At 40.9% G+C, this 11,884-nt stretch overlaps 1 protein-coding gene across 1 annotated transcript in view; it reads left to right on the forward strand.

Moving 5' to 3' along the window:
• MTMR7 (myotubularin related protein 7) overlaps nucleotides 1-11,447 on the forward strand; it is a 58,918-nt gene extending 47,471 nt beyond the window's left edge. The window contains exons 13-14 of the mRNA XM_060778579.2: nucleotides 5,456-5,582; nucleotides 7,544-11,447. Coding sequence (XP_060634562.2) covers nucleotides 5,456-5,582; nucleotides 7,544-7,906 — 490 coding nt within the window. The 3' untranslated portion in view covers nucleotides 7,907-11,447. The remainder of the gene's footprint in view (nucleotides 1-5,455; nucleotides 5,583-7,543) is intronic.
• The last annotated feature ends 437 nt before the right edge of the window (nucleotides 11,448-11,884 follow it).

The raw sequence follows: 11,884 nt of genomic DNA on the forward strand, positions 1-11,884 counted from the left end.
ATGTTTCAACTGACCACCTTGATTAGCATTTGATGGCCTGGCAGTGCCTGGAGCAATCTTTTGTTGAGAGGTGATTAGATGTCCCTGATTGGGTTGTTGTAGGTTTTTTCAGGCCATATGGCCATGGCCTAGAGGCATTTTCTCCTGACTTTTTGCCTGCATCTATGGCGAGCGAGAGGGGCGAGCGAGGCATTCTCTCCTGACGTTTTGCCTGCATCTATGGCAAGCAGCATCCTCAGAGGTAGTGAAGTCTATATTTATAAGGATTTATATTTATGTGGAATAATGACCAGGGTGGGACAAAGGACTCTTGTCTGCTGGAGCGAGGTGTGAATGTTTCAACTGACCACCTTGATTAGCATTTGATGGCCTGGCAGTGCCTGGAGCAATCTTTTGTTGAGAGGTGATTACAGATGTCCCTGATTGGGTTGTTGTAGGTTTTTTCAGGCCATATGGCCATGGCCTAGAGGCATTTTCTCCTGACTTTTTGCCTGCATCTATGGCGAGCGAGAGGGGCGAGCAAGGCATTCTCTCCTGACGTTTTGCCTGCATCTATGGCAAGCATCCTCTACTAGTGAGGTCTGTTGGAAGTAGGAAAAAGGGTTTATACATTTATGTGGAATAATGACCAGGGTGGGACAAAGGACTCTTGTCTGCTGGAGCGAGGTGTGAATGTTTCAACTGACCACCTTGATTAGCATTTGATGGCCTGGCAGTGCCTGGAGCAATCTTTTGTTGAGAGGTGATTAGATGTCCCTGATTGGGTTGTTGTAGGTTTTTTCAGGCCATATGGCCATGGCCTAGAGGCATTTTCTCCTGACTTTTCGCCTGCATCTATGGCGAGCGAGAGGGGCGAGTGAGGCATTCTCTCCTGACGTTTTGCCTGCATCTATGGCAAGCAGCATCCTCAGAGGTAGTGAAGTCTATATTTATAAGGATTTATATTTATGTGGAATAATGACCAGGGTGGGACAAAGGACTCTTGTCTGCTGGAGCGAGGTGTGAATGTTTCAACTGACCACCTTGATTAGCATTTGATGGCCTGGCAGTGCCTGGAGCAATCTTTTGTTGAGAGGTGATTACAGATGTCCCTGATTGGGTTGTTGTAGGTTTTTTCAGGCCATATGGCCATGGCCTAGAGGCATTTTCTCCTGACTTTTTGCCTGCATCTATGGCGAGTGAGAGGGGCGAGCGAGCAGCGAGCGAGAGGGGCGAGCGAGCGGCGAGCGAGAGGGGCGAGCAAGGCATTCTCTCCTGACGTTTTGCCTGCATCTATGGCAAGCATCCTCTACTAGTGAGGTCTGTTGGAAGTAGGAAAAAGGGTTTATACATTTATGTGGAATAATGACCAGGGTGGGACAAAGGACTCTTGTCTGCTGGAGCGAGGTGTGAATGTTTCAACTGACCACCTTGATTAGCATTTGATGGCCTGGCAGTGCCTGGAGCAATCTTTTGTTGAGAGGTGATTAGATGTCCCTGATTGGGTTGTTGTAGGTTTTTTCAGGCCATATGGCCATGGCCTAGAGGCATTTTCTCCTGACTTTTCGCCTGCATCTATGGCGAGCGAGAGGGGCGAGTGAGGCATTCTCTCCTGACGTTTTGCCTGCATCTATGGCAAGCAGCATCCTCAGAGGTAGTGAAGTCTATATTTATAAGGGTTTATATTTATGTGGAATAATGACCAGGGTGGGACAAAGGACTCTTGTCTGCTGGAGCGAGGTGTGAATGTTTCAACTGACCACCTTGATTAGCATTTGATGGCCTGGCAGTGCCTGGAGCAATCTTTTGTTGAGAGGTGATTAGATGTCCCTGATTGGGTTGTTGTAGGTTTTTTCAGGCCATATGGCCATGGCCTAGAGGCATTTTCTCCTGACTTTTTGCCTGCATCTATGGCGAGCGAGAGGGGCGAGCGAGGCATTCTCTCCTGACGTTTTGCCTGCATCTATGGCAAGCAGCATCCTCAGAGGTAGTGAAGTCTATATTTATAAGGGTTTATATTTATGTGGAATAATGACCAGGGTGGGACAAAGGACTCTTGTCTGCTGGAGCGAGGTGTGAATGTTTCAACTGACCACCTTGATTAGCATTTGATGGCCTGGCAGTGCCTGGAGCAATCTTTTGTTGAGAGGTGATTAGATGTCCCTGATTGGGTTGTTGTAGGTTTTTTCAGGCCATATGGCCATGGCCTAGAGGCATTTTCTCCTGACTTTTCGCCTGCATCTATGGCGAGCGAGAAGGGCGAGTGAGGCATTCTCTCCTGACGTTTTGCCTGCATCTATGGCAAGCAGCATCCTCAGAGGTAGTGAAGTCTATATTTATAAGGATTTATATTTATGTGGAAGAATGACCAGGGTGGGACAAAGGACTCTTGTCTGCTGGAGCGAGGTGTGAATGTTTCAACTGACCACCTTGATTAGCATTTGATGGCCTGGCAGTGCCTGGAGCAATCTTTTGTTGAGAGGTGATTACAGATGTCCCTGATTGGGTTGTTGTAGGTTTTTTCAGGCCATATGGCCATGGCCTAGAGGCATTTTCTCCTGACTTTTTGCCTGCATCTATGGCGAGTGAGAGGGGCGAGCGAGCAGCGAGCGAGAGGGGCGAGCGAGCGGCGAGCGAGAGGGGCGAGCAAGGCATTCTCTCCTGACGTTTTGCCTGCATCTATGGCAAGCATCCTCTACTAGTGAGGTCTGTTGGAAGTAGGAAAAAGGGTTTATACATTTATGTGGAATAATGACCAGGGTGGGACAAAGGACTCTTGTCTGCTGGAGCGAGGTGTGAATGTTTCAACTGACCACCTTGATTAGCATTTGATGGCCTGGCAGTGCCTGGAGCAATCTTTTGTTGAGAGGTGATTAGATGTCCCTGATTGGGTTGTTGTAGGTTTTTTCAGGCCATATGGCCATGGCCTAGAGGCATTTTCTCCTGACTTTTCGCCTGCATCTATGGCGAGCGAGAAGGGCGAGTGAGGCATTCTCTCCTGACGTTTTGCCTGCATCTATGGCAAGCAGCATCCTCAGAGGTAGTGAAGTCTATATTTATAAGGATTTATATTTATGTGGAAGAATGACCAGGGTGGGACAAAGGACTCTTGTCTGCTGGAGCGAGGTGTGAATGTTTCAACTGACCACCTTGATTAGAGGGCCCGCCAGAGTGAGTGCCTGCCTTCCCTCCTTAATAATAATTTTAATTTCTCCTCCCTATTCTACTAAATTAATAATTAAATTTAAAAAATATTGAAAAAATATTGAAAAAATATTGAAAAAAAAGGGCGCCATCTTTACAAAATGTTTTGTAAATATTTACGAAATTTCGTAAATACCGAACTTTTTTTTTTGAAAATTTTGTAATTATTTTAAATATCGAAACAAAAAAAAAACCCCAATTACAAAACGATTTTAGAAACAAATTTTTGCGTTGTTACCCAGGCCTAATAGATAGATAGATAGATAGATAGATAGATAGTGATTGGTTTTTTGGGGGGGGGGGGGGGGGCGCCAAAATACTGTTTGCTTACCATTGAAAATTACCTAGGGCCGCCTCTGGGGATAATAATGTGTTTTTTAGTATTTTCTATATTATGCTAATTTCTTGACAGTTCTATTGTTCTAAGTGACAACACACACACACACGATGTTCAAGTAATGTGTAGTTTTACTAAAATTTGAAAGTAACTCCACCAATACAGAGAGAAACAAATAGGGAAAACTGTAATATTCAAACTTATTTCATTACTATTTTTTAGGGGTAGTGATGGTTCTGCCCTTTTTATTCTCGTTATCTTGGAAAGGGATTTGCTCTTTAATTTGAATTTCAAGTCAACAGTGTCTTCTGAGAACAGAACTGAAGTACTATAGACTTGGGAACAGGGAGTGGGGACGGATGCCCTCAGGGCTATCATTAGGCCCTATAGTGTTACAGAGCCTCTCAAAATAGCTTCTCAAGCCCTTTCTAGACAGCTCCATGTTGAATCCACGTCTGACTGTTACTTAACCCAGCCACTGATCTGCTTATGCGCACGCAATTGACTGGTGGCCACATATAACCAGAGAAGTGAGGCAATGAGGCAGATCAGTTTCACTCAAGTTGTCTACGACTTGTCTTACAATTTACATCTCCCTTTCCCTGAGATTTAAATGCAATCTGTGACATTAGATTAAACAAGATAAGGCAACCAGTGGCTGAGGACTATTTAAGAAAGTGGTGACCTAGACAATCAGGTGTTTCCTTGTGTACCAGATTTTCAGGTGTACCTTAACCCACATGAATGGATCCCCCTCCTTGCTTTGTACCATTCATTTTAATGGAGGCTCCATACTAAGCATAGAAAGGATCAGCACCTTCTACCGCATTAGTCCACAGGAAACCTTGGAGGGACATTCCTCACTACACCTGAAAATAACTCTCTCTTTCTTTCTCTCTCTCTCAGGGGCCAATAGGGTAATTTTTTTGCATATTTTGGGGGCTTTCTGGGCCATATTAAGTCCAAGGCATCTTTTTCTTAACTTCAGCAAACAGAAGTTCCTTCCTGTTCATTCCCATTTCAAACAATGCATCTCTTGGGTCTGAAGTGGCCTAGATGGGACCAAGATGCGGTGGAAATGCCCAGACACCTCCCAGAGTGCATTTTGGGGCTGTACTTTGCCAAATGATCCAAATGAATGGGAGAGCTTTGGCAGTCCTAGGGCTTTGTGGGTACATCCAAGTTTCTGCACCCGTAAGAATACAGCAGAGCAAGGCAGTTTGCTCAGTAACAGTAACATACGGCAATTTAATTTTACAGGAACCCATCATTTCTCTTTCTTGCTTATTTGTCCTATGTCCAAAAATACCAGGGACAGGGTATAGATCACTTAAATGATCTAAACCAGTAGTTCTCAACCTGTGGGTCCCCAGATGTTTTAGCCTTTAACTCCCAGAAATCCTAAAAGCTGGTGAACTGTCAGGGATTTCTGGGAGTTGGAGGGCAAAACACCTGGGGACCCACAGGTTGAGAACCACTGATCTAAACCAATTTCACAAGCAAAACCAAAATGTTCTGATTTATAGATCACAAACCATGCCATGAGATTGCTAGGCCTCAAGTGCTTAAGTGAAAAGCCAAGGCAAGTGCAAGGCAGTGCCCGTTAAGTCTCCAAGGGGAAAGCATTCCACAAAATGGGCATTATAGCCTTTATTAGCTGAAATATAGCATGGCATCAGGATTTGAGTAACCCCTCCCCCAAACTGAAATGTACCTAAAAATCAGGTAATTTTCTGTGCCAGTTTAAAATTTGAGAACATTTGCTGTCATGTTTGAGGCTGCCATAGCACAGAACCTAAGATGCACCCTTATTTAACGTTTTGGGCAGCTATTGTCTACCTTCTTACCTACAATTGTACTCAGTGGGAGCTACTTCGGAGTCGAATTGCTCTGTGAATCTCATAGGTTTGTTCTCATTTCTCTTCTATGGTCCAGGTTTTGGAGTGGAATGTATAACCGCTTTGAAAAAGGATTTCACCCTCGTCAGTCTGTTACTGAGTACTTGATGGCCGTGAAAGAAGAAACACAACAGTTAGAGGAAGAGTTGGTGGTGCTAGAAGAGGTACAGGCCCTGAGTTTTGTGAAGTCATTTTGATGCCCAGCCCTTAAGTTGGCTTTAGCTTCAGGCACTGAATGCATTGTGGTCTCAGATATGAGAATGGCCATTTCCCTTGCACAAGTGTCCTCCGCACGATGCATCCATCACACTCAGTGAAACCCAGAGAAGGATCACAAACATGTCAATTTGCTTACATTGAGGCCCCTTCCACACAGCTGAATAAAATCCCACATTTTCTTCTTTGAACTGAAATATATGGCAGCGTGGATTCAGATAACCCAGTTCAAAGCAGATATTGTGGGATTTTCTGCTTTGATATTCGGGATTATATGGTTGTGTGGAAGGGCCCTTGGTCACTTGTGGTTATTCACCAGTTCATGATAATTCACTATGTAACAAAATGTGATAAACTTTCTGTTTCTGGTTTGAAAATGTCGTTCCCTAATTGGTTCTATCATAAAAACATAGGGAAAGTTTATTGAACTGCAAAAACTTTGTTTTTGCGGGGCATTCTGCAGCACATTTTGCTATCGTGTTTCAATGACTATCTCATAGAGGCTCAACCAATCCAACATTGTTTGTGACAGCAACAAATACAATGTTTCTGGAGTATAACAACTTTCAAAATAAGTACCACATAATCAAACAGAAAACAACACTTTTAAACCAGGAACAGAACACAGTTCAAATGTTGTTTCATAGTGTAATTTTTCACCTTTTCCTTAGTAATAGCCTGAAGGTGGAAACACAATTTTGGCCACAATCCATTGTTGGAATGCTGGACATTTTCTGGCAAACCACTCAATGGTTGCTTGGTAGGGATAGAAAGAATATTCACCATTATTCATTTCCTGGTCAAAACTGGGCGTCTAACAGTGTAGGAAGAATAATATAATTTTCCTCCAGTATTGGTACACCCCTAAGCATTTCAGAAAATTAATCTGCACAGAAATGCATGTGAGTTCATCGTGAGGCTATCAGTTGTTTTTTTTTGGGGGGGGGGCGTGTTGGGGTTGAACAAACACGCTATTTGCAACCAGTGTTTTTCCCTCAAAGCCACACACTCCCATGTATGTTGGTACAGAAGAATTTCCTGAAACCCTTTGGGATGTGTAAATACTGGGTGGGAACTGTAGAAAAACACAGACACACACAAACACACACACATATCCCCACAATGGGGAGGAACAGTTGGAATTATTTATCTTCATCTACAAGAATTATTAAATATTTATATTCATATAGCTGGGGATTCATGTACAGAATGTTGAATGGGGAAAATCTTGATACTAAATAATCATGTTTGGCAATTAAGACATTTAAATATTCACTTTTTGGCTTTTAAAAATAATGGACCTTATGTTGAAGGGGGATTCTATTAAAAACAACAGACACACAGATCGGAAAGGAGACCAAAGTTTTTCTGGCTGGGAAATAACTTTACCCACCCCTTTCCTACTTTTTCAATAGCCACTTCTATCTAATGCCATCTAACTGGAAAGAAGAGCTGAGCTAGTGGAGGCATAGTGAGGTAGCGGTTTGATATTTGGGGCCGAAGTCTGCTCACTTATGGCGTATTCACCTGCCATTGAACCAGTTTCTTTAACTTTGGATTTTCTCTTTGAACATATATTATTTTTTGTCAAGGCCTCTTACATAATGCTACATATTTAGTGTGTAGGAGTGTGTAGAAGAAAAAAAAATATATTCTGTTTGTTTTTATTGTACTTTCTCAGTTGTACCAAACACATTGTCTGTCTCAAAGACTATATTCTTCCCTGGGGAATAAAACAGCACCTAGCAGTTACGTATAACTCCCCAAAGATGACTTACTTCTCAATCAGTCTATTCCAGTCCATTTCTGTTTCTTCGTGTGGGTTTCCACCAATACACATATACAGTGTCAATGTAATTAAGCATACAGTAATATGGGAATGAATGAGCCTATGTTTCTTATCTTACAGAGGTTGGCAAAGCTTACAAAAGTGCAATTTAAAAATGGCGAGATCATGGCAATGCAACAAAATGGAAGCAATGGCTTTGGACACTCTACCTCCAACGATAGCATCGCCAACACTCCCCAGGACTATACTGGCAATCTGAAATCATTCCCATCCCGGAGTACTTCTCAGGGAGACGAAGACTCGGCCCTGATTCTTACACAAGATAACCTGAAAAGCTCAGATCCAGATCTTTCAGCCAACAGTGACCAGGAATCAGGGGTGGAGGATATGAGCTGTCGGTCACCCAGTGGAGGTGGATGTTTGCCCAGCGAGGATAGTACCAAATACCGAGATTCAGATGAAGCTGTTTGTCTTACTGTCTGAAATGACAGTTGGTCAGTAAGTGATAGAAAGAGCCCCAAAGTCCAAAGAAGGGGAGTTGTGCATTCAAAGAAGCCCCTATGTAACCAAGTTGTAAAGCTACAGTGTTAAACAGGAAATAGCCTCTCATATTTAGAACAATCATGTACATAATAGCTTTCTCAGTTGTCAGTAGTTTACAGAGCCATGTGGAATATTTATATTTTATTTTTGGATGTTTGCTCAGTGTTTAGTTTGTCAACCATACTATCCTTCCAAAGAATCCTCAAGGGAACATGCTTATGTACGACATGCCAAAAACACCCACCCAAATGCAAATAATTCCCTCCACAACACGAATAGATAAACAAACAAAAGCAAAATAAGTAAACGACGATAAAAGCATTTCCTCTTTGTTTTAAATTCTTGGAAGATGTAGCAGTTTTGTCATCTGTGTATTTAAAATATTGCTAGATAAGGGTGAAGATCATTTAATGACTATCATTGCTGCTCACATTCAGACAATAAAAAAATAAAAGTCAAAAAGAGTTCCAAGTTTTTGAGTTTGTTCCATGGGTTGATGGCATATCTATACTATCAGTGTATCTCATTTTTGCATCAGTTTAATAAATAGGACTTCTCCCTGTGAAATTCTAGCTTGATGAAGATGTTGTGATCCATCTCCTTCCCATTCATATGCCATTGTGCCCCTGAGAGATAAATTGGATTGGCAAATCTTATTCTGCAGAGATTGCAGCAGGATTTCTTGAAACTGAGAAATCTCAAGAAACAAGCTACCGTATTTTTAAAACGATTTTACTTTAAAAAGGCAATATAAAATACATAGCTGCTATGGTATATTGTGTATCCCAGGTTAGTCTGGAATATCAGTATGCAAAAAGTTCTGTAGTATCTTGGAGATGGAGAGAACAAATTTGGCAGCATAAGCTTTTGTAGACTAAGGAGTTTATTACGCGAGGCAAGCAAATCGCAATTGCAGCAGGACAATAATGTCTGCCTCAGAATTATCAAGCAACTTGCTGTTCTCTGAGTGGGAGATCATTGGGGGTTCCTTTCACAAAAGGCCATTTACAGATTATTTGTGTTTGCAAAAGACATGCTTTCCAGGCTGTTTCCTACCAAAGGAATAATACAAAACAAGTGATGTCATGTGATGCTGTTCTCAGGCTATAATTGTGAATTTCATTAGTATTTTATGTATTTTCTTCTGACTTTGCATATGAGGCTATTTATGCTATTCTGTCAGCCTGTAAGGTGCTACAAGCAGCCTTATCTTGTGGTATAGTGCTTAGAGTGTAGGACTGTGATCTAGAATGGATACACACTCAAATATCTACGGTTATCTCGGGCCAGTCATGCCATCTTGGGGCTTCCATGATGATTAAGTAGCAATGGCATCAAGAAATCATTGGAGAAAAGGTGGGGTATGAAAGACATCTTACAGTGTTGTTAGAGGAGCTTGCCTTGATGCAAAAGTCTATGAATCTACTTTAGCTGCCTTAAGAGTCCAGGAATCTAACTCTCTTAAGGTGTCAGTGAAGCAGCCCTTTTCAAACAGGAAGTAGACCCACTTTGCTTTTGGGGACATTAATTCCTAGTGAAAACGGAACTCTTTTTCAGCCTGTCCCTTTAGAGCAGGGGTCCCCAAACCTTTTAAACAGAGGGCCAGGTCACAGTCCCTCAGACTGTTGGAGGGCCAGATTATAATTTGAAAAAAAAAAAAAAGGAATGAATTCCTATGCATGCTGCACATGTCTTATTTGTAGTGCAAAAACACTTTAAAACAATACAATAATTAAAATGAAGAACAATTTTAACAAATATAAACGTATTAGCATTTCAATGGGAATTGTGGGCCTGATTTTGGCTGATGATAGGATTGTTGTTGTTGTTGTTATTGTGTGCTTTCAAGTCATTTCAGACTTAGGTTGACCCTGAGCGAGGGCTGGGTAAATGACCTTGGAGGGCTGTATCTGGCTCCTGGGCCTTAGTTTGGGGACCCCCGCTTTAGAGTATACATTCCAGTTGAAATACACATTTATTTTGAAGGAACTAGCAACCAAAATTGGGTTCTTATGACTCAAATTATTCATATCATATGATTAATGATTAATATTTGCTCCTTTCTCTCTTGATAATTTTTACTTGGCTCTAATATTATCTTTTGGAATCCGTTTGGATCAAGTTTAGTATTGTTTACCTGGGACTTAACTATGTATGTGTGTGCCTTCTGTTGTCTGTCGATTTATGATGATCCCATGAATAACATGGGGGTTTCTCGGGAAAGGACTACTCAGAGTTGGTTTTGCCACTGACTTCCTTTGAAATGTAGCCTGCAGCATCATATACTATGACTCTGGAGATCAGGGTTTGGTTCCTCCTTTGGATGATCTCAGGCAAGTCACTCTCAGGCTCTTTCTACATTGCCATATAAAATCCAGATTATCTGCTTTTAACTGGATTATATGCCAGTGTAGACTAATATAATCCTGTTCAAAGCAGATAATGTGGACTATCTGCTTTGATAATCTGGATTATATGGCAGTGTAGAAGGATCCACAGTCCCTGCAAAGGCAACCCCTCTCTGAATAAATCTTACCAAAAAACCCCTGTGACATGTTTTCTTTAGGGTTGCCATAAATCCACAACAACCTCAAGGTAAACAAAAAATTAGGATAACATTGGGGCAATTTAACATTTTAGAACATGCTGTCTGTTAGATACTTCTTGTGAGTTGAGAATATAGTTTCATCACTTTATAAACTAGTATAATGATATAACCTGCTTTACACAGGATGCCAGTGTAAAGCAGGGCAACACTAGCACTGAGAAAGAAACAGAAGAAATGCTTAAGACTTTATAATTATACTTAAGGATTTATAATTATACATTCTTATTGTGTAGTACAGTAAAGAAAATAGTGCCTACTATCCACTGGAAAAATAAAATAAAGGGATGATGCTTTCATGAGGAAACCTGCTCCCACTTTAAACTGCTTCTGAATTCATAGAGAACTTTTTAGAAACATAAAGTAATTACCATTCTAATACATAAATGGGGGATATGATGCATATCCCTCATTTTATTTTTAAAAATAGGGTCCGGATTGTTCTCTTATACCTTTAAATAAATGCATTTGCTTATTAGGAACACGGGATGTGATTTATATATAGATATAACATGCACACCCTACCGAATTTACTTTCCAAATATACTTTTTGAATGAGAAAACATGAAAATTTTGAAGCATGAAAGCATAATGTGGAAAAGAGTTGTATGGAAAGTATGAATGGATTCTCTGAGTGTATGGTCTGACTATCAAATGTATATAGATGTAAGATATGTATGTATTCCTAAGAAATACTGAAAATTAGGACTCTGGCAAATGCTTCTTACTCTGTATTAGACTTCAAGCTTTATCAAACCCTGGCAGTTTTGAGTGCCAAGATCCCTGATGTGATGGTACTGTTTGCATTGTATTAATGCTATATTATTTTACCTGAATGAAGATTCAAACAATAAACATATATATGTATCAAGGGCACACTGGTATTGCATTGTATTTTTCATATTAGGATTTTAACTGTAGACTATTCCATCATATTATGATATAAAAGAAATTTTTCCACCCTGCTGCTATTAAAATATTGAATTCTAGCAGCACAATCTAAAATGGTGCCTCAGAATAGCACAAAGTGTGTATCCCAAGTTTTTTAAAATTGAAAATTCCCTGGCTAACTACTTTGGTTTATTTATTTCATGTCAAAAGCATTGCATAAATTAGTATGAATCTGATAAAAATAGAGGGAACACAACCAGTTAAATAATTCTTGACCAAAAACGGGCAACAGTGACCGCATTGACTGTAGCTTTAAACAATTCTTCCTCTGTGCATGAGGAAGGGCATTGTGGGCAAGCATACAGACACAGAGTTGTTTGTTCTGCTCCACAGTCAAGCAACGTAGAGGATTCTTCTAGGTT

This window comes from Anolis sagrei, chromosome 5 (assembly GCF_037176765.1).
Source record: "Anolis sagrei isolate rAnoSag1 chromosome 5, rAnoSag1.mat, whole genome shotgun sequence".
NCBI lineage: Eukaryota > Metazoa > Chordata > Lepidosauria > Squamata > Dactyloidae > Anolis > Anolis sagrei.